The 23,777-nt window shown below is 37.1% G+C and overlaps 2 protein-coding genes across 6 annotated transcripts in view; one reads left to right on the forward strand and one right to left on the reverse strand.

The window, feature by feature from the left end:
• The first annotated feature begins 3,008 nt into the window (after positions 1-3,008).
• On the forward strand, positions 3,009-14,453 carry LYSMD3 (LysM domain containing 3). 2 transcript variants are annotated; one of them, XM_010340504.3, is made up of 4 exons: positions 3,011-3,185; positions 3,846-3,906; positions 6,211-6,476; positions 13,012-14,453. In XM_010340504.3, exons 3-4 carry the CDS (start codon positions 6,222-6,224, stop codon positions 13,675-13,677), a joined length of 921 nt encoding a protein of 306 aa, XP_010338806.1. In that variant the 5' UTR covers positions 3,011-3,185; positions 3,846-3,906; positions 6,211-6,221; the 3' UTR covers positions 13,678-14,453. The 2 variants fall into 2 exon arrangements, with proteins under 2 accessions (XP_003920810.1, XP_010338806.1); XM_003920761.4 differs by lacking the exon at positions 3,846-3,906 and having other exon boundaries at positions 3,009-3,185.
• A 305-nt stretch (positions 14,454-14,758) lies between these two features.
• The window catches only part of POLR3G (RNA polymerase III subunit G), a 43,674-nt gene continuing 34,655 nt past the window's right edge, over positions 14,759-23,777 (reverse strand). For all 4 annotated transcript variants that reach the window (XM_039464949.2, XM_010340511.3, XM_003920764.4 and 1 more), the window contains one exon: positions 14,759-20,261. In XM_039464949.2, coding sequence (XP_039320883.1) covers positions 20,175-20,261 — 87 coding nt within the window. In that variant the 3' untranslated portion in view covers positions 14,759-20,174. The remainder of the gene's footprint in view (positions 20,262-23,777) is intronic.

The raw sequence follows: 23,777 nt of genomic DNA on the forward strand, positions 1-23,777 counted from the left end.
CTCCAGGCATTCGTCACTTGTATGCATAGTACAAACACACTCAGGAATGACTAAGACATGGATGGTTAACTATAGGTTAACTCCAGAATAAACAAGTCCAGTTATCTAAAAATAAAATGTGTTAATTCTTTTTTTTTTTTTTTTTTTTTTGAGACGGAGTTTCGCTCTTGTTGCCCAGGCTGGAGTGCAATGGCACGATCTCGGCTCACCGCAACCTCCGCCTCCTGGGTTCAGGCAATTCTCCTGCCTCAGCCTCCTGAGTTGCTGGGATTACAGGCACACGCCACCATGCCCAGCTAATTTTTAGTATTTTTAGTAGAGACGGGGTTTCACCATGTTGACCAGGATGGTCTCGATCTCTTGACCTCGTGATCCACCCGCCTCGGCCTCCCAAAGTGCTGGGATTACAGGCTTGAGCCACCGCGCCCGGCCAATTCTTAATATTATAATAAAGGCATGCAGTAATAAAAATTATGTCCATATAGAAAGTTCTAAGAGGAAAAGACAAAATCTCCTGCCTACTCCCCTGCCATGTCTAGTCCTTTTTAGCCGCTGTTAAAATTCCTTGAGTAACTTTCCTAATGGAAAAATTAAATGCATCTCCCTGCATAGATACATATGTGTGTGAATGTGTATGTGTGTGTGTCGGCAGGGTACAGGGGGTAGGATGGGAGATGTATATTTAAAATTTATTCCACAGAATCAACATCATACCTCCTATTTTATTTTTTTCTTCCTAAAATATACTATAATACATTTTAAAGATCCTTCTGTATGCTTACAGTTATGCAAGCTCTAGAAGTAAGGGGAATTTATCTTTTTAAGCATTGTTTTTCTTCACCAAAAACTTCTTAGGTAAATGAAAGAATAAAGCAGCATATGCCAGATTAACTTCACTCTTTTGAACCAAAGTATAATATTAGATTGTTTTAATGTACCAGAAGTATCAGTCAACTACTGATAAACATTTAGAATGTTTTCAGATTTTGGCTACTACTGTGCAAACATTCTTGAAAATATCTGTTAAATCTTACACATATGTATCTGTAAGTAAATCAAAGGTAATTACTTAGCAATGTAGTAGTTCAGTCAATTGCATTTCTAATTCTGATAGATATTGCCTAACAGGTTGCATCAATTTACACTTTCACTTCAGTACAACTTCTACTCTGGGACAACTCACAAAATCTAAATGTTAGTGACTAAAACATATATTCCTAGAAATGGCATATTCTTTCATCTATAGCCTTTTAACAGAAACTGTGTCAGATAAGATCTTAAAACACTAAAAATCCTCTCACTGTGCTGAGCACTGGGGACATTCTTTTTCTCAAAGACAAAATACTTGTTCCTACTGGCTGGCTTTTTGGACCTTGGCCAAAATTCATGCTAACTGCTTCTTTTGTATATTCTAATAATAAAATATAATCAGATTCTTAACATTTCAATAAAAAGTTTAATATTTGCAGCTTTGTTAAATACAAATAATGATTCAAGAGCATGCAGATATCTCTGAGAAAGTTATTTGTATGAAGGATACAGATATCGGTCCTATAGAGGTGCCTGAAATCTATTACTTTGGCTTTCACATGAATTCCGCTGTCTATTGACATTAAAATAAGAAAAGTAACCTATAGGCAGGAAGAAGGATGTATTCCCATTAACATTCATGAGGGCTAAGCAGCTGAAGTCCTACATATCAAGTAGGGAATACGTCCTTTGTCTGCTGATGAGAAAATGTCTTAGTGATAAATGGTTACAGACAGGGGTGTCATGAGGGCAACAACACACAGAACAACTCAGACAACCTTTTAAAAAAGTATTCTCTTGCAGTTATTTTTGTGGCACTGGGGAGCACAGTGCCTATCCCTGCAAATAAAAGAAAACTATTGCAATGCAAAACTCCTAACCTTTGCAGAGGCACTTCCCAGAAAACCAAAAACATACCCTTTGAAAAACAATTTAAAACCAAGCTTCAAAGGCTTTATCATGTATAAATATTCAGACATTCTGAAAAGCACTGCTCTGTCCCTGCCCCCCAGCTATTTGTGCCTAAAATGGATATTGTCGTAACAGTTAGCATAGTCGTCAAAGTGTAACGTCTCTCATGTCAACACTGAGAGACATCAGACTTATTAAAATGCTTTTCATTCATTAGGTTGGTGCAAAAGTAATTGCGAGTTTTGCCATTCAAAGTAATATATTAATTCAAACACATTATCGTACTCATTTAGTAAATTTGTGATAAAAATCTTGTATGAAGTCATGAGTTTGTTATTTAACAAATTGATATCTCATAGATCCCAAAGGTGACTACAAATGACTCAGTTAATTTTCAAACCAAAAGAAGTTAGATTACAATTTATTGACGCCCTTGACTCCTTGAGCCAGGGAAAGCATTTCCCGGGGCCTGACTCTAGGTGGCTCACTTTCCTCACCTATAAACACAAAGGTTGCAACAACCCCTTCAATCCTCGTCCCCGGTCCCCCAAGGGTTTCTCGCCAGTATTTTGCCTCTTCTGCAGCAGTCTAGAGTCTTCAGCATGAAAAGCGTAAGAAGCATGCTGCAATTTTCTGAAAGCGTGATGTCAACAGTGCTTTTGAGGTGTCCTTCCCCACCCTAAAGAAAATTCAAGATGTAGAACAAGAAAAATATGCAGGACAGCTCCCCTACACATCCTCAGCCACGCCTCGGCCTCAGTGCGCCCCCAACAGTCTCTGCCAGCACCATGAACAAAGGCGTAGCCAGCAAGTAGCCGGGGATCGCGGGCTAGTTCCGCTGCCTTGTCCAGCAGATCTTTTCCGAGAGGAGTGAGGCGGCTGGGGAGAAAGAAGGGAGTCAAGGGCGGGGCTGGGAATTGGACCCGCCCCCAAGCCCTGGCGGAGTCCCTGCGCTTGCGTGCGGGGCGGGGACCTGCGGTTGGACTCCCCTGTCCTCGGCTCGCCCCACGCCTCCTCCCCCGCCCCTTCCCACCTCCGCCCACTTGACGCGATGACGCACCGCAGGTTTGCGGACGTGGCGGCGGCGTGCGGCCCGGAAGGCGGAGACGTTGGCGGCGGAGGCAGAGGCGGAGGCGGATAGGGTCAGCCGAAAGCGGAGGCTCGGCCATGAACTTGCCCGGGACAGCGGCGGCGGCGGAACTGATAGCAGTCTGCTCGCTACGTGCCCCCTGCTAACAGGACAGGTAAAGATGGTGGCAGGAGGTGAGGGTGGCCTGGGCCTGGCTGGCGGGGTTGGGCCCCAGCTGCGTTCTCACTGGAGAAGGCGCGGAGCCCTCGGCCACAGGTGTGGTGGGGGCAGCGGGGCGGCGCTCGGCCCGCATGGAGGACACCCCTAAGGCAGGAAAGAACTTCCAGACCAGCTCCGCCAGGCCCCCTTGTCACGCTGTCGGGGAAACTGAGGCTCAGAGGAAGGATGCCTACCTGCTGGATAACCGGGGCAGCTCTTTTCCCACCCAAGCACTGCATTTCTCCCACAACTTTATGTTCGCATGAAACATGAGCTGACGACATCTTTTCATATCATTCAAGTGTCATGCTGTGACAGAAGAATCTGAGACGTAATCCTCGCTGATAGCAGGGACAGAAAAACTTGACGTGTGGAATATGGAGGGGAGGAAATTAAGTTTTAAAAAACGAAATAGGCCCTGGCAGCGGATAAGGTGACTTTGATTGTGTCCCGGTGCAGCTCTGGTTTGTGCCCTGTGACCCTCTTATTGCTCCCTGCTTAAAAAAGGTCAAGGCAAAACATCTTCTATAGTACGAAGATGTTTGGGAAAGCATTTTCAGTTACAGAGTAAGCTGATGAATGCTTTAACACTGTTTTGTGGCCTCTTGTAATCTAGAATGCAAGCTTGTTCCAGGTTTCTGAAGAGGGAGTTCTGCCTTTTTACTGCACTAAGACAAGTGAGTAGTATTGAGCCAGATGACTTAAATATTATGTACTTTCTTTTTTTTTTTTTTTTTTTTTTTTTAATAGAGACGGGGTTTCACCATGTTGACCAGGATGGTCTCGATTTCTTGACCTCGTGATCCACCCGCCTCGGCCTCCCAAAGTGCTGGGATTACAGGCTTGAGCCACCGCGCCCGGCCAATATTATGTGCTTTCTAATCTCCGAGTAGTTGACTAGAGTGATTACCTGAGTCAGTTTGTTCATTTCGGTTAGAGACACCGCCAGTTCTTGATCATTCAGAATACCCAGTTTTGTAATATGATAGTCAGCTGCCCCCATTTCATTATAAAGGGGAGTGGAGAGATAGTGAGACAGGTGAAATTCTGACCGTTAAATTATTATTTAGAAATATATCGTGGAGAGAGGTTGATATAAACAAATATCTAAAATGGCTTTGGTGCATTGCTTAGTGATTTTCAGTTAGCTGTACTAAGCCAATTTTTGAAGTTGTAAGAACAAATTATTAGGGAGAAAGTGTCTGAAGGGACAACATAAGTAGGTCGGTATAGCCACGTGTAAATTGCTGTATATTGAGTCTTAAATTTTTTGATTATGAATGCCTTTTGAGAATATGAAGTAATATTCTCCCCGGAAAAATATACTCATGTATAAAATTTGCCTGGAATCCACAGGATTCACAGACATTCCCTAGATTAAAGACACAAGATTAAAAAAAGACTAGGAGCTGGGCGTGGTGGCTCATGCCTGTAATCCCAGCACTTTGGGAGGCTGAGGTGGGCGGATCATCCGAGGTCAGGAGTTCGAGCCTTGTCTGGCCAACATGGTGAAACCCCATCTCTACTAAAAATAAAATTAGCCGAGCATGGGGGCTGGTGCCTGCAATCACAGCTACTCTGGAGGCTGAGGCAGGAGAATTGCTTGAATGCATGAGACAGAGGTTGCAGTGAGCCAAGATTGCACCATCGCACACCAGTCTGGGTAACAAGAGTGAGACTCCCATCTCAAAAAAAAAGAAAAAAAAAGTGAGTGGAAATAAAACCATTATCCTTGGAGGAAAAAATGTGATCATGACTTCAAAACTGCCTTTGAGATATAAAATGCGATAGTTTTCTTTAGTTTCATAGCTGTCAAGTTAGGAATCCTAGTTTTTGGTAATAAGTAATGTAGCATTTCAGGGAACAGTTGAAATAATCTACTTAACATATAGCTATTAGTTATCCGTGTTATCTTAATAGGAACTCTTGAGTTTTTAAAGCATTACAATATTGCCATTAGAAAATGGTTTTTAAGGGTTGGATTCAACTATATTAAATAGTTTCAAAACATTTTATGGTAAGTACATGCCTATATAGAGAGTATAGGTTGAGCTTTCCTTACCTGAAATGCTTGAGACCGGAAGTGTTTCAGATTTCTTTGGATTTTGGAATGTTTGCATATACATAATGAGATATATTGGGGATGGGACTCGTCTGAACACGAAATCTGTGTGTCATATTCATCTTATACACATAGCTGGAAGGTAATTTTATATAATTTGTGCACAAAAGTTTTTGTACCTGGAACCATAAGCAGGCAAAGTGTCACTATTTTAGCCACCCTTGTGGAAAATCTGTGGTTGTTTGGCATCACCAGCATTCCTAACTCTGAATTTATATGCTACTAATAAGCAATCATTTTCTTACACGTACACATAAGTACTTAACAGTAAAAAAACAACAACAACAAAAAACTATGACATACTATTAATACAGTGAAAAAAATAATGTGTTCAGGGCACCTAAGCACATTACCAGAATACCTGTACAGGTTTAGCATTCCTAATCTGAAATCTAAAATGTCAGGTGTGGTATCTTCCATCTGTGGCTTCATGTCATGCCTGTAATCCCAACAGTTTGGGAGGCCAAGGCAGGTGGATCACCTGACATTAAGAGCTCAAGACCAGCCTGGCCAACATGGTGAAACCCTGTATCCACTAAAAATACAAAAAAAATTAGCCAGGCGTGGTGTTGGGCGCCTGTAATCCCAGCTACTTGGTAGACTGAGGCAGGAGAATCACTTGAACCTGGGAGCCAGAGGTTGCAGTGAGCTAAGGTCACACCACTGCCCTCCAGCCCGGGTGACAGAGTGAGACTCCATCTCAAAAAATAAAACAAAAACCTTGAACCTAAACGTTTAAATAACTAAAACCATTAAAACAAAAACAAGATTGTGTCCTGAATGTACGATGCATGCAAATCAGTCAGTTAGATCAGCTACATTCCAAAATTTTCTCTGCTTTTTCTTTCTTCCTCTCCAGATTTTAACATTATGGCAGGGAGGCATCAGAATCGAAGTTTTCCCCCTCCAGGAGTTCAGTCGAGTGGTCAAGTACATGCATTTGGAAATTGTTCAGACAGTGATATGTTGGAGGAGGATGCTGAAGTGTATGAGCTTAGATCCAGAGGAAAAGAGAAAGTCCGAAGAAGTACATCAAGAGATAGACTTGATGACATTATCGTATTAACAAAAGATATACAAGAAGGAGATACATTAAATGCAATAGCTCTTCAGTACTGTTGTACGGTAAGTTTTAATGCAATCCAGATTAAATTATTTGTTTACCCACATTGAAATAAATTCCATGTCATTTTTTTACCTTGTTTATTCCTTTCTCCAATTTTTGCTCTTATTCTTCTTTGCATAGAAATCTGTGTCACATTTGTAGATGTTTACTTTTTAAAATTTTAAGCGAATACCTCAATTTCTGTGTATTTCCAAATCCACGAATTTCAGTGTTGAAAAACACTTAACTATTTTATCATCTTATTCAAATGGTAAGAAAATGTGGAAATACGTTGGGAAAAGCTTTTCCATGCCCCAATTTCTTGAAATAATTACTTTAGCATTTTCCTGTACCTTATTTTGCACTCATAAGTATTTACTTATATGTACATACTTGGGGAGTTAGTCATCTGTTTTTAAAAGTGGTTTTATTATGCATATTATTCTGCAACTTGCATTTTTCATTATTTAGTGTATCATGGACACCTTTATGACCATCCCTCAATAGTTATATGATGTCCATATTATTAATGTTCCAATATTTTTAAGCCATTGCCCTATTAATTCTCAGGATTTTCTTGGTGTTTTACCTTGTGTGGCAAATATCATCACAACTATATCTTTAAATGGTGGTATCTTTATTTCTGTGGGATAAATCCCAAAAATGGGATTGCTAGATAAGAAAAAGGTGTATTATTATTATGATGATGATGATTATTTTTTGAGATAAGAGTCTCACTCTGTAGCCCAGGCTGGAGTGCAGTGACACAATCTCGGCTCACTGCAGCCTCCACCTCCCAGGTCCAGGTTCAAGCAATTCTCCTGCCTCAGCCTCCCAAGTAGCTGGGATTACAGGCACGAGCCACCATGCCCAGCTAATTTTTGTTATTTTGTAGTAGAGATGGGGTTTCACCACATTGGCCAGTCTGGTCTTGAATTCCTGACCTCGTGATCTGCCTGCCTTGGCCTCCCAAAGTGCTGGGATTACAGGCGTGAGCCACCGTGCCTGGCTGAAAGGTGTATTTTTAATTTTAATAGATACTGTACTCTATTTGGACCCATTTTCTATCTGTGTCATTATGTCCATCTTGAGGCCTTAGCAGTGTGTGTGTGTGTGTGTGTGTGTGTGTGTGTGTGTGTGTGTATTTTGTTCTGTTTTTTTTTTTGAGATGAAGTCTCACTCTGTCATCCAGGCTGGAGTGCAGAGGCGTGCTCTTGGTTCACTGCAACCTTCACCTCCCAGGTTCAAGCGATTCTCCTGTCTCAGCCTCCTGAGTAGCTGGGATTACAGGCGCGTGCCACCAGGCCCGGCTAGTTTTTTTTTATTTTTAGTAGAGATGGGGTTTCACGGTTTTTGGTCAGGCTGGTCTTGAACTTCTGACCTCGTGATCCACCCACCTTGGCTTCCCAAAGTGCTGGGATTACAGGTGTCAGCCACAGCGCCTGGCTAGCAGAATATTTTTATATCCTCCTAAGACCTCAAACTCATTGATATGGAAAATGGCTAGAACATTTGTTTTTGACCTTTTTGTTCTCGTACTCCCAACAGAATTTGAAATATATGTACTATGTACCTGTACCTCCTTGCACATTTTTAAGCAAACTTCTTAAATTCTTCCTCATGACTTAAAATAGTTACAAAGGGTATAATTTTCAGAATGTTGTCAGTATTGACATTTAAAAATAAGACTTTTAGAGTGCTCTTTAAATGCATCCACAGAATTCTAAATACCACTTGGATTTGCTACCTGAAATCTGTATTTAACAAAAAAGTGTAAAGTGTCCGTATGTATGAGAGTTCTTTTCTAAAAGCATGAGATTTTATATCATTCCTTTTTCTCATTAATATTTTCATCTTCCTCCCAAATTTTTCATGATATGAACTATTTTTAGAATTGAAAAACCTTTTATTGACTACCTATAATACTTCTCTGCAATAGGACCACACATGTCTATAAGTTTATATTGTATAAATATGTATATATATAAATTTATATTGCATTCTAAAAAAATTATGGTCATGAGGTTGTGTTTTTTCTACATTTGCAACTACTGCAATAATTCATATTTTTATTACAATTCACAATTCATCAAAACAAATGTACTACAAATTTTGATTTTAAAATTTAATAAAATATTTTATTAAAATGAATTTTTTGATGTGGTTTAAGAGCTGGGTAGTTTTTTCCTCCTACCTTGCTCATGTATGCCAACAGCAATTCCTGCCGTTATTAAATCAGAAAATACCTAAGTTTATTTCTGAATGCAAATAAACATGTGAGTAAATGTTTCATAGAGAAATAGGACCATTGAGAAATAAATTACAGAATATATCATAGAAGGTAAATAGTGGAATAAACTCTGAAATCAAAGACAAGACTAAAAACATAAAGGTACAGATCCAAGAGAAGAGTGTGATTCAGTAGTTTTATAAGAGAAAGACATTAGCTTTCTTTTAATAAACCTAGAGAATTCTCTTAGGAAAATCTGACATACCATCTAAATAATTAAAAATAGGTCATATTTCTGGCTGGGTGCAGTGGCTTACGCCTGTAATCCCAGCAGTTTGGGAGGCTGAGGCAGGTGGATCACCTGTACTCTGGAGTTTGAGATCAACCTGGCCAATATTGTGAAACCCCATCTCTACTAAAAACACAAAAAGATTAGCTGGGCATGCTGGCACATTCCTATAATCCCAGCTACTCAGAGGCTGAGGCAGGAGAATTGCTTGAACCCGGGAGGTGGAGGTTACAGTGAGCCGAGATCACACTACTGCACTCCAGCTTGGGCCACAGAGCCATCTCAAAAATAAAAAGGTCATTTTTCCAGTGAGGTGCAAAGGACATGTTTCAGTGGTGTGAAGATTTCAAGGAGGAAATATGGTAAACAACAAAGGGAATTTTCATAGGTATTTCAGCAATGAGTGGCACAGACTGTTTGGGATGAAGTGCTTTGAGACCCTGAGGAAAAGTTTAATCCCTACAGTAAGAGCACAATTGTAAGGTTTTAACAGGAGTGATAAAGAATGGAAAAGTTTGATCTATATAGTAAGAGAACACAATTTAAGGATTTAATAGGAGTGATACAGAATAGCGGAGGGGCCTGCTGATGAATTGAAGGGGATCCAATAAAGAGATTACTGGAATAATAAAGATGATCGGGACTCAGACTAAAATTTTTGTGATAAGGATAGAAAAGAATTGTTTAAAAATGTATTGGGAAAAAGCACAGGATATATCAGCTGATTGCTTATGTGAAATGAGAATGATGAAAGAGCTTAGCTTAACATTAGAGGAGAGATGGCATTGGTCACTGTATTAGTCTGTGCTTGCATTGCTGTAAAATACTTGAGACTGGGTAGTTTATAAAAGAGATTTAACTGGCTCATGGTTCTGCAGGTTATACAGAAAGCAGGCAGCATCTGCTTCTGGGGAGACCTCAATTTTTACTCATGGTGGAAGGCAAAGCCAGAGCAGGCATTTTCACATGGCTGGAGCAGGAGGAACAGTGAGTGAGGGAGGATGTTCCACACACTTTTAAACAACCAGATCTCACAAGAACTCAGGACAATATCAAGGGGGATATCCATCCCCGTGATCCAATCACCTGCCTAAGCCCCATCTGCAGCATTCGAGTTTACAAGATGAAATGAGATTTGGGTAAGGGGACATACCCAAACCATATCAGCCACTATATAGTGGGAAAGGTGATAACAGAATCAGTTAAGATAAGCAATGCTCCTTTTTGATGGTAGCATAAGCAACAGAAAAAAATTATAAAAGGATTTATAATTATAAAAGGATTTATCATTTAAAAAATACCATAAGTGATGTATTCCACTTAGAAATAATCTTAAGAATTATTAAAAATATGTCAGTGATACAACTGATGAGAATAAAAAGTCCAAGGTTGGAATCTTGAATGCAACAAAGGAAGTTAGCATAGCATAGAAATCATTATGGGGATATTCACAGATAACTTAGATTCTAAACATTGAAAACACTAATTCCAAAAAAATACTAAGAAGTAAGAGTACACAATACCAAGCAAAAGAGCATTTAAAGACAATGGGGTCAAACTTTGGGGTTTTCAGTGAATCTTCATTTACTGTAAGACAAAACTGTGTGAAGGTAGTAAGAGGATAAAACACCCTTTTTATTTACTCTTTCATCTTTAGTTGTTGTTCAGCCCTTTCCTTCTAATCCTCCTACACATACACTCGAAGAGAATTTTCCCAGCTTGACTTCTTTTAGTCTTCATCATAGTTGATCACGAATCTACAGTTGATTCTGTTCACTACTCCCTCCTAAAGAACTCTCTCTGCTTGACCACCTTGACTTTTCAGGTTTCTGGTTTTCCTACTATTAACATTTAATAATAGCTAACTTTTATATAACATACTGTATATCACTGTTCTGAGTGTCCTACAAAATTTAAATTATTAATGTTCACTTCAACCCTATATGTAGGTAGTATTACTACTGCCATATTGCAGGTATGGAACCTGAATGGCAAAGAGGTTTAACAGCTTGCCCCAGGTGATACAGCTAGAAAGTATCACAGTCATGCTTCAAGCCCAGTTATCCATGCTTTTAACCACTATTGTATATTCCCTTCCTGGCCATTCTTAATCTCCTTTGTAGATTTCTGTTACTTGGCATACCCATCAAATGTTGGCGCTCCTTAGGGATCTTCCTGTTGCTTTGTTCTCCCGGGCTTTTTGTGGTGACTCCGTTAACTCTTTGACTTCAATTACCTTTTTAAAATTATTATTATTTTCTTTTTTTTTTTTTTTTTTTTTTTTTTTTTTTTTTTGAGATGGAGTTTCGCTCTTGTTACCCAGGCTGGAGTGCAATGGCGCGATCTCGGCTCACCGCAACCTCCGCCTCCTGGGCTCAGGCAATTCTCCTGCCTCAGCCTCCTAAGTAGCTGGGATTACAGGCACGTGCCACCATGCCCAGCTAGTTTTTTGTATTTTTAGTAGAGACGGGGTTTCACCATGTTGACCAGGATGGTCTCGATCTCTTGACCTTGTGATCCACCCGCCTCGGCCTCCCAAAGTGCTGGGATTACAGGCTTGAGCCACCGTGCCCGGCCTTATTATTATTTTCTTGAGACAGAGTCTTCCTCTGTTGCCCAGGCTGGAGTGCAGTGGCACAGTCTTGGCTTACTGCCACCTCTGCCTCCTGGGTTCCAGTGATTCTCCTGCCCTCCCGAGTAGCTGGGACTACAGGCATGCGCCACCATGCCTGGCTAATTTTTGTATTTTTAGTAGAGACAGGGTTTCATCATGTTGGCCAGACTGGTCTCGAATTTCTGACCTCAGGTGATCCACTTGCCTCAGCCTCCCAAAGTGCTGGGATTACAGACATGAGCCACCATGCCTGGCCGACTTCAATTACATTTTTGCTGATAGTCCACAAATCTGTATCTGTAGCAGAGATCATTCTTGAATTTCAGACATATATCTACAACTCTGTCCTGAACATCTTCCACTTGTTTATCTCAAGCACCTCAAACTCAGCATGTCTAAAATCTGCATTCATCCTCTTCTTACCCTCCATAGTACTCCATTTGTTCAGTGAATGCCATCATCCATCAAGTTGACCAAACCAGAAATCTAAGCTTCATACTAGACCCACTTTATCTCTCTGACATCAATAAGGTGATACATGATTAGGTCTTAGATTAAAGCATTGATGGAAATGAATGGGACTAATAGATGCTGGGAGAGCCTGGCATACCAAATGATAATTTGACAAACACTCCTCTTCCCCCAACACAATGGAATAGGATATACAGACAAGTTATCTCACAGTGGATGGGATATATAAACAGGTGGAGGAAGAGAAAAAGCTTATGAGTAATCTTGAAAGTAGTTGAATAATGAATTTACACTGAGAAGTTTTGGGGGAAAATGGCTTCAGAAGTGAGGGGGATAAATTACCAATTTTTTGAATTCTAAGTTATATATGCTTTTCCATGCATTTTAGCATCTTTAAAATTGGAATGGTGGCATCTTCAGTTTTTGATGAAGCTTTTTTTTTCCCCTAGGGATACGTAAAATAATGCTGCAACTTAGAGTTATGGCATCTTAATTTTGATAAAATATGATGGTTTTAATTGGACAGCATTTGTCTATATTCCATTTTTCAAACTGAAACAAACATAACTGCTTATAATCCTTCCTTCGCAAATTGTTTCCAAGCATAAGGACTGTGGTATTTATGCATGATGCACAAAGGGAAACAGCAAAGGATTCTAGAATCTACTTAAATTGCATTAACTAGTGTTACTAATATATATGGGTGATAGTAAAAAGTAGTTGGTGATTTCCTAAGAGTGGTAGATCTAAAGTGGTGTAGAATTCTCATCTACAAATAAAATTAAAATCTCTCTGGGTGTAACGTAATACTACTAATAATTGAATTCAACTTTTTTTCCCTCCAAAAGTAACTGGGATGAATGAGTATTGCTACTTTTATTTTGACTTAGAATTGAGTTGTATGTTGCCTTTTTTTTCTTTTTTCTTTTTTTTTTTTTTTTTTTTTTACAGGTAGCAGATATCAAGAGAGTTAACAATCTCATCAGTGATCAAGACTTTTTTGCCCTTAGATCTATCAAAATTCCAGTAAAAAAGTTCAGTTCCTTGACTGAAACACTTTGTCCTCCAAAAGGAAGACAGACTTCACGTCATTCATCTGTTCAATACTCTTCTGAACAACTGGAACTTTTGCCAGCTAATGATTCTCTTTCTTACAGTGACTCAGCTGGTAGCTTTTTGAAAGAAGTAGACCGAGACATAGAACAAATAGTGAAGTGTACAGACAATAAGAGAGAGAACCTCAATGAGGTAGTATCGGCCTTAACAGCACAACAAATACGTTTTGAACCTGATAACAAAAACACTCAACGTAAAGATCCCTATTATGGAGCAGACTGGGGAATAGGGTGGTGGACAGCTGTAGTGATAATGTTGATAGTAGGTATAATAACACCAGTGTTTTATTTATTGTATTATGAAATTTTAGCTAAAGTGGATGTTAGTCATCATTCAACAGTGGATTCTTCACATTTACATTCAAAAATCACACCACCATCACAGCAGAGAGAAATGGAAAATGGAATTGCTCCAACTAAAGGAATACACTTCGGCCAACAAGATGATCATAAACTGTATAGTCAAGATTCTCAGTCACCTGCTGCTCAACGTGAAACATAGCAATTAGCTCATAATTAAATGTTAGTGTTCACGTGCATCTGGAATGTGGTGAATAGTTAAATCCAATAATCGCTTCAAAGGCAGAATTTAGAGAGATTGAGGATGCTTTTGTTTTTAACAAAAGGGTTTCATACTTTGAAAATTTTTGAGCAACTAGTTGTTCATGTTAAGAGCAGTTGATCCATAAATCTGGTGTGTCAGTGTTTCAAGCAGAAGTGAATTTAAATGTGTGTTTAGGAAGTTCTTAACTTGGAAGGTATATCATTTTTCTTAAGATGAATGCTTAAATTTTATTTTTTAAGTAATTTTTTAAAAGTTTATTAATGTGAAATTTATGATGCAGAATGATAGCATCAGATGACTGCAATTGAAAAAATTTACTACTATGAACCCCCAAAATACTCAGTTGCAAGAATATTTGATTCTAAAATTATTCATGGTAGCATACCTAACACACCACTTTGAAACTTTTAAAAAATACAGTTAGCACATGTGCTGTGAAAACATATGTACAAAGAGAAAGGGGAAGGTAAATTATAATTCCTACAACAAAGGCCGAGAAATGAAATATTTTGAAGACCCCCAAAATAATGTGTTATGGTTGGGAAGTCAGTAGAACACTGGACTAGGTGAAGACCTAACTAATTTTTGTCTTAAGAATGCTTTCTCCAAGACAGACCCTTTAACCTCACCTCTATGCGTCTGTTTCTAAAGTGATTATATTTGCCTCTGATATCTGAAAGCACTTTTAATAAAAGTTTTGTTGATGAAAAATATGTTAAACATGTATCTATTGACATTATTTAGGAAATAATTTCTTACATACTGTGATAAATCATTGCTGTAACATATAGTAACATGCCTTAATTACATTTAATGCCTTACTGTTTTTTTAAGTAAATACAAGTTTTAGAATTAAAATTAAGCATTATTTCAGATGGTCCAATAAGATTCGTTACATAGGCTATACAAATTTGTCTCCACTTTGACCATCAAAGCACAAATAATTGGGTCAAAACTGCCTCTGAGGTCTGTTGAAGAAAATGGTTCCTTAAACAAAAGCGAGTAGAGGTCTTTTGTATTTTCAGTGACCGACAAATTATTTAGTAATCCCTTAACCTGTTTTTCAGAGAGAAAATATCCAATTTAGACTTTTTTCCTGAACAATATATATAGCATCAAATTGGGAAACAAAGGCCAAAGGTGTATAGATTGCTTGAAAGGGCATGATATGCCTCTTTTTAAGATCTGTTGAGTCAGCTACAGTCTGGCTAAGTAAGAAGCATTTGCATACTGATTCCATCATTTAATCTTTAAAAATATGTGTTTTAAAAATGTAACCAGAATGATTCTTCACTAGAAATGAGATTTGGTGGAGTCTGGATTGCCTGTTTTGTATATAATAAACTATATACTTAAAGATATATAATACCACCTCATTTTCTGGGCATTATTTCCTAATTGTTGATGTTTCAAGCTTTTGATCAGTCATTTTATATATTTCAAATTTCAATCTTGATACAAAGTGGCATGAATAAATATTTATGGCAAATAGAGTTTTATATACTTTCAGGAAAAGAAAAGTCAAACATTAAAGCTTGCAGATATTAGAGGACCTTAGACAATTACCAAAAAGTGTTTAATAGGGAAGTTGCAAATTGATTCTTTTAGTAAATTAATCATTTAAAAAATTGTTTTAACGTGCCTTCAGCATCTTGAAGAGTGTGATATAATTTATGCTCAGTGTTTTAACTGGCCAGTTTACATTGTATTTATTAAGCCTGCTGAAAAATGAGGTTTTAAGGAAGAAAATGCAGATTATTTTAAGATAAACCGGCCAGGTGTCATTTGAAGAACTTTGTTTACATCAAATTAATGAAATTATAGTCTGATTCCTTTTTTGTTACTTGTACTTTGAAATTGTTATGACTTTGATTTCCAAAATACATAATTTATTTTTAAAAAGGCATAAAGTGTGCTGTGTACTTGTTGATTAAAAATCATTTGTCTTGCAGACTATCCTTTTCGAAGGAAATATACATCCTTATAACACAATCAGGCAGGTTTTTTTCTATATTTAAATTATATGTTGAATTAATTGAATATAATTTGAATTACATGTAATTCTATATAAAGGTTACATACTGAATTATGGTTCTAAGGTTTTGAAAAGAAAAAAAATTTTCCAAGCGTTGAATACATTTGGAATAATTTTAGTTTCTAAGGAGTACTAATGTAAGTTGGTATCAAATGCAAATTACCCTGTATAACTAATTAACAAGCACAGTTATTGTTTAATATTGTGGATTTTGTGTTGACACCCTTATTTGAATTTGCAGCTTTACATGTGTGTCTGTGTGTATGTGTGCCTACACGCACGCATGCTCTTGTATGCAGTGTAAAAGTAACAACAGAATCATTGCATTTGGTTCACTTAAAATTTGGTAGTTAGCAAATAAAGAAAAAGCTGATAGTTTTATGAAGTCTGCCTTAAAATAAAAATTTTTTTGTTGTCCCACTCCTAGAAAGTTATGGGGTTCATGTTTTCAAAGATATGTTAAAATGGTTACAGACTCTGCTGCTCACATTAAAAGACTCATGTTAAATTATCTTCTCCAAAGGACTTATTTACAGCTTTTCTTTTTCTGGGTTCTAACTGCTTGGTTCAGTGTCCTGAAGAGTTCTTTAAACGAACCACTACTTAGTTCTTTTTTAAAGTGTCTACTTCTAAAATTACCTAGTTGGAAATACGAGTAAAGGATCCAGTCAGCGTTACACAGTAAAAGGTGGAGTTTTTTAAAGTATGTATTTAAATGGTGCACTGTTTGGATTCATTCTTAATCTGAGTTACAGAAATGTTGCTCAGGTAATCAGTATTTTCTTCCACATATGTGCATATTGCACTGTTAGATCATGGAAATATCTGAATGCTTTAATTTTTATGTATGCAAAATCTATAAATCTTTTGTATAATGTATTTTATACAAATGTAACTGTAGAACATGTTAGCATGTACATGTATAAAACCAGTTTTTAAAATTTCTTGCCCCTTATTTTTCATATTTTGAAAGATCTGCAACATGTAATAAAGTTTCTATTATTCAATCTGGAATGGAAGCCAGTGAATTTAATTGAATAAAGCAAACCTTTTCTCCTCCACTTTCAAACTATCTAATATAGGGATATTATGTAAGATAGAACAGATTGACAAAGGTTTACCAGTTCAGATTTCCCACTTGCCACAGTGAAGCAAAATACCCTGGATTATTTGTAAGACATAGATAAAACATTTTAGGTGAATGTTCTTTGAAGGATTTTCCTCAGGGTAAGATCTGGTAAGGTGTGGTCCAGGAATTGCTATGAAGTTGTAGATGAGTCATTATCTACAGATTATAACCTGCCCTATTTATACGTAAATTTTAATTTATCGTAAAACAAAAAACCTCAACAATACTGTTTAAAAGATTATTAGCAGAAAAATTGAGAAGGTTCTTTAGAGCTTTTATTTAATGGAGGAATTTGTATAATCCCTGTGGTTTTCTTTTCCATTTTTAAATGCATCTTGACCTTAAAATTATGTTTTTAATAAAATGGAAATTTTTACTACAGACGTTTTGTTTTTTAATTTTGTTTTTGAGACAGGGTATTGGTCTGTTGCCCAGGCTGGAGTGCAGTGGCATGATGGTTCACTACAACCTTGAACTCCTGGGGCCAACTGATCCTCCCAGCTCAGCCTCCCGAGTAGCTGGGACTACAGGTACATGCCACCACATGGGCTTGAGATTTTAACCATGTAAAAGCAAAGCCATTGACACTGTACATGAGAAGGTACTGAAGTGGATTTAACAAGAATCTGAATGTCTTAACATTCTCTGGTATCCAGTATAAGTCGGCCCAAGTTCAAATGATCACACTAAATCATACTGCCTGCCAAATCTCGTTTGTTATCACAAATTTGTGTGTGTGTGTGTGTGTGTATGTGTCTCATTTACCACCTTGGCTCACTGATGCCTCAACCTCCTTGGCTCATGCAGTCCTCCCACCTCAGCCTCCTGAGTAGCTGGGACTATAGGAATAGACCAGCATGCCCAGTTCACAACCTTTATAAATAATCATTACCCAGAGTTTTGTTGTTTGTGGTGATAGTTTATTCAAGAATATCTGTAATAGGCATCCCTGCTCAATAGATAGTTACTAGGTAAGATCTGTATTAACAAATTAGTTTTCTCTACCAAATAGACATTTAAATAAGTTCAAAATAAAACATCTTACTGTAAAACAAAGGAACACAATTTTGTAAGAATTTAATGTGTAAACAAATACAGAAAAATAAGCATTATAGCAACCAGTTTTGCTCATGATAGCAATTTTAAAGACACTTCAACAACTACTTTTATCTAAGAGGCTATCTCTGCAAAATAAAATTCACTTTCCTATGGAATAATTTCACAGTCTCAGATTTTAAGCCAGGAAAATGAGATTCATGCTGGTAAAGCAACCTGCAAATTCTGCTTGTTCTCACAATTAACTTTAACATTGTAAAAAGAATGCTCTTAAAGGGGATGGCTGATGACCCAAGGGGCTGCCCTGCTATCTGCAAGACTAAAATTGTCATGACAAATTCAAAGCTAAAAAAAGAAATGACCTTCAGTGTATTTGCCTGGTTCAAGTGGTTATCTGCAAATTTATAATAAGTAGGTAAACAGAACAATATTGATAAGATTTCTGAGAACTAAATGGTATTTAGTTCTGGTACTAAGGTGGTGAGAGAATAAAACACCTATGTTAATTATCAACCCCAAATGACAACTTTATGTGTGGTTTCTATTCTAAGGCTTATTTTATTCATGTATTCCATTTAGAATCTTAAATTGGTTTTACAATTTCCTTTAAACAAGAAATAATTCACAAATGGTTAATACAGCACTAAACTAATAAGACAGGTACTCACACCCATCTTGAATTATTTAATAAAGTATTGCCATTGAAAGTGATCTTTTTCCTGAGAAACTCATGTTGCAAAATAGCACAAGACAATACACATTTTCTCGAATTTTCTGCATGAATACAAGATAGGAAAATCAGATTATATTTTGTGAGGAAAACATGTTTCTCAAAATTGTTTTCAGTTACTTCCCAAACTATAAATTTTTAGAGGGTGAGAACCAAATGTAAATTAAGAAGTAATCTTTAAAGAGAATAAATACATATAGTAAATTTTGGTTGGTATTTAAACAACTTTTATAGGAAATTGTGTACACGTGGAGAAACTAAGGCACATAAACAACCACACTCAGTTTCAAGGTTGAGTTTAATAGTACAGGTAGAAATAGGATGTAGGGATCATATTCTCACATTTCAGGTTAATGATATCTTCCCAAAGGAGAAAAATAATTTCTTTTGGTAGATAACATTGATAAATCATTTTTCAAATATATAATATGAATTTCCTTGAAAATCTTTGGCATTTGTGAGAGTCTTTGTAGGCTAAGGTTTTTAGGCATTTTTCCCCCCAAAATATATAAAGTTGGGGGAGCTAGCTTTAAAGTTAAACAAAAAAATTAATCTTAATTTCAAAATGACCTGAGTTCATTTTGCATTCATATAAATCAAATGTACAACTTGAGTATTCTGAAACATAAAAGGTCACCATACTTCATAGAGTTCACACACATGCATTCTACAGTGATATTTATATTACCAGAACTTATCTCACACTTACATAAAGGATAAAATAAAATGTCTTAGTCAAGTTTTTCCATAAGCCCAACTATTTGAAGATGTCCAAGTTATTACAGTGGGATGAATAATTTATATATCATACAGTATCAAGTGAGTCCCATATTCAAGTATTTATAATATTCACCCCATGTGAAAGTTTCTTTGCACTGGCTAAGACGTGAGCTGTGAACTTGATATTGCTCAGTTTGGTATTTTTCTCTGTGTGTATGTTTTCCATCACAAAACCTCTATCTCACAATTCTGCACTTGTAAGAGCTCAGGTAGGTTTATGTAGTCAGAATGCAGTAGTCTAGAACATACTATGTTAAAGTAAAAACTAAAATTATTTTCAAGTTTCTTTGTTTTTAAAGTGCTCTATGTGCTGTTATCTCAATTTTCAGGTTATAGAAATTCGTTATGACTAGCAATAGTTTTATAAAAGATCAGCAGTTAAGCAAGAATGATTTCAAGTACCTATACACAGATTAAGAGAGCATAAATTCTTTAGGCACATTCATATTCAAATATGAAAAAAATCCACGAGAGTACATAAGAGAGATGGCAGAGGTGTTTAGAAGGAATGTCAGAGTGTCAGGGACTAATTGGTAAGGTAACTAGTATGTAAACTCAAAGTGGTTTTGAATATTTTGGTAACAAATATTTGTCCAAAAAAAACAAAAACATAAATACTTATAGCTTATCAGAAATAAAATACAAAACAAGTCTGTCCAAATGTTCAGAAGCTGCATAAAAATATTTTTTGAAAAATTTCATGCCTAATAGGTTGCTTCATCCATGTTGTCATCACTGTCTGCTCCAAAGTCATCTCCATCTTCAAAGTATGAATGAATGTAGTCATTTTCCTAAGTGAAATGATATATTCCTTTGTAAACATTATAATGAATGAATAGTAAGAAAATACACCAGGCTTCAAAGTCTCTGCTTTTATCTGCTTCAAAAACACAACAGTTTTCACTTGTGTTTACCTGTGCCACTTTCTTCTTTAAGACCACCACCTCCTACTCTTCTCAGGCTAAGAGAACATGAAGCCTTGCACATACCATCGTGATAAGATAAAATAGCTACTAACACACTACAGCTTACTAGGATGATACATAGTTTAGTTAGCCAAACCACTAAACATTTACCCCACAAAATGTAGACACTCAAGAAACAAAGCCAGTTTACATTAACATCCATTAGACTACACCGGTACTGAGATTTTTAGTCACAAAGCATAACTAAGCATAAGCCAGAGAGACTTTTGCTTCCCCTTGTCCTCCCCAAAAAAGGTCTCATGATACCAAAGCAAATCTAAAAGATGCGTATATTAAGATGCCTATATTATATTCTATCTAGGGCTTCTTAATTTCTTTTCCTTGTGGCTGAATAACTCAAAAAATATCTGTACTTTCTACCAAAAATTCAAAATCTCACTTTCTTATTTATTTTTCTAGGCCTCCAGTATCTTGCAATAAAAAAAATCCATTTTGGGTATAAATTAAGCCTAAGAGTTATTAATCAGTTGCAATGTATGGATCGTATTTGGATTCTGTTTGAAGCAAACAAAAAAACTTTTTGAGACAACCAAGAAATTTCAATACTGGCTTGATAGTTGATGAAATTAAGGAATTATATTTCTTATAATTTATAATGTATAGGGTGTTATCATGATACTGTGATGTTGTTAAAGAGCCCTTATTTTTGGATCCATACTGAAATATTCATGGATAAAATGACATGACACCTAGGATTTTCTTTATAATCCAAGGCACATGGGGCACGGGGAATGGGGTGGGTGAACAGGGAGGGACTGGGTAGATGAATGAGTGGTTGAAAGATTAGCTATGAGTTGATCATTGTTAGAGCTGAGTGATAAGACCATATGGGTGTTTCTTTTACTAGTTACTACATTTTTGCACTTGATTGAGATCTGCTATAATAAGAGATTAATCTCCACATCTCTACTATCTATAGTAAGAAATACAGATTATTCTCAAAAGATAGTTTGCTATCAATTTTATTATTTTTCCAATTTTTTTTTTTTTTTTGAGTATCCGGATAGTGGGATTTTTCATATATTTACCTAATGCAAGAAAGGTAACATGCATTATTTAGATAGTATTTCATTACCTTTTCTTTCCTAGATACTGTAAGTTTCTGCATCCAGCTAATAAGACCATTCCCATCTCCAGAAAGTTGGCCTTGCTTTTCTGGACCAAAAAATTTGGCAATACCTAGAAACCTGGCTGACACCTGGGGCCTGTGTACCAGGGCAGGGTGGCATGTTGAGAATTCAAATGAGGTCACCTTGTAAAGGCGGTATTTGGCAAGAACATTTGTGTGGAAATAAAAGCCAATTTGTACATAAAGTGGAGATGAATAAGGAAGGGATACTCTAGTATTCCAAATCAAGCATATGTCACTTTTGTTTTAGACATGAGTACCTTTTCCAAGTTCTGTTTAAGTGATTCAAATTAGGTAACTGTGTGATGTTAGTAATCTTTTTTTTTTGCGATGGAGTTTTGCTCTTGTTACCCAGGCTGGAGTGCAATGGCGCGATCTCGGCTCATCGCAACCTCGGCCTCCTGGGTTCAGGCAATTCTCCTGCCTCAGCCTCCTGAGTAGCTGGGATTACAGGCACGTGCCACCATGCCCAGCTAATATTTTGTATTTTTAGTAGAGACGGGGTTTCACCATGTTGACCAGGATGGTCTCGATCTCTTGACCTCGTGATCCACCCGCCTCGGCCTCCCAAAGTGCTGGGATTACAGTTTTGAGCCACCGTGCCCGGCCCTGATGTTAGTAATCTTGATACAGGTATAAAGTAGTGAAACCTATAAAGTAGTTTCAGTAGTGAAACTGACGGCTTAAATGGTTTCTAGGCTCTCATTTGAGCCCTTGTGTTTTCAATTACAACATTCTAAAGATCGAATAAGTAAGAAGTCTTTATTTCCTTGATTTTACTAATAGGCATTACACAGATAATTTGTCCCATTTTATTCTTCAAAACAGAATGCTCATCAAGTCCTCAATACATTGGGTAAATTAATTACCACATATTTTAGTTAATAATTGCCAAAAGGAGCAGAGAGAAATAATTTTAAATGTAGAAAGGTATTAAAGAATATCTCCTTTCCATACTTCAGCTATACACGCAGAACACACATTATTCTATTAAAGTAGGGAGGTTTTTTGTTTTTTGGGGTTTTTTTTTTTGTTTGTTTAAAATGAAACGTCATAATAAACCCACTGGTATTGTTTAATATTCTGCTAAGGCTCAATGAAGAATTCTAAAACTACTAGAATCCCATTGTTTGTTGTTTTTGTTAGAGGAGATCTTAATTTCAACACAGATATGGTTTCGACTCAACTCAATGCCAGCAGACATTGTTAACAGAGCATTGCAAATGCCAGTGTTGTCTAGAACATCGGCCATACAAACTAGAACCTATAGCACCACCACCCTACTACCCCCATGGCAGTGTGACAACCAAATATATCTCCAGACACTACCAAATATCCCTTCAAGGGTATTGAAAACCTCTGGTTTGCAGCAGCAAGCTTTCAAATATGACTCAACCTTGGCTCTTCCATTCAAATCAACTGAGCTTTCTAAAATATAAGTATGATTACACCATTCCACTATTTAAAACCCCTCAATACTCCCCACAGTGCTCAGGATAGAAATTCCTCACCTTAACATTCAAAGTCCTTAATGACCTGCTCATCTCTCCAGCTTCATCTCTCAATGTAAGCCCGCTTACATGCTCTAGTCCAGCCATGCTGATTTATCTGGTCAGTTAAATCAAGATGCTACAGTCTCATCACCTGCAAGCCTCTCTCCATGTTCTTTTTTCTACCTGCCAAGTGTCCCCTCCATTCCATGTTCCTATCTTGATGTGATTAGCTCTTCGGAGCTCCTGAATTGTCTTCTTTGCAATATCATTTTGATATTCCTAAAATAGACTTTGGAGTGCCCACAGCATCTCTTATGTGCCGCTATAGCATCCTGTACTACTATATCATAGCACTATTCACTGTATTTTAACTGTCACCTTTCTTGTCTCTCTAGTAATTTTCCTGAGAGGAAAACTGTATCTTATCTTCATATTCCCCTTACCTAGTACAATTCCAAGCATATACTGAGTGTACACTTACTATAGGTTGAATAAAAAAGAACATTTACACAGGGTAACTATGGAGAAGGATGCAATCAGTCAGAGAGATTATGGTGAGAAAAAGAAGCCCAAGGGAAGAACCCTGAAGAATACTGACATTTAAAGATTAGAAAGAGAAGAACTCAAGAGACCACAAAAATGCACCAGAAATAGGAGAAAAACAAGGAGCATTATGTAACAAAAATGAAGGGAAACAAC

This window comes from Saimiri boliviensis, chromosome 1, assembly GCF_048565385.1.
Source record: "Saimiri boliviensis isolate mSaiBol1 chromosome 1, mSaiBol1.pri, whole genome shotgun sequence".
In the NCBI taxonomy this organism is placed as follows: domain Eukaryota; kingdom Metazoa; phylum Chordata; class Mammalia; order Primates; family Cebidae; genus Saimiri; species Saimiri boliviensis.

Excerpts from the sequence above, each read along its gene's own strand:
- LYSMD3 (XM_003920761.4), top strand. The coding sequence starts at position 6,222 with ATGGCAGGGAGGCATCAGAATCGAAGTTTTCCCCCTCCAGGAGTTCAG. Across the intron at positions 6,477-13,011 it reads CTCTTCAGTACTGTTGTACG|GTAGCAGATATCAAGAGAGT; the intron begins GTAAGTTTTAAT and ends TTTTTTTTACAG.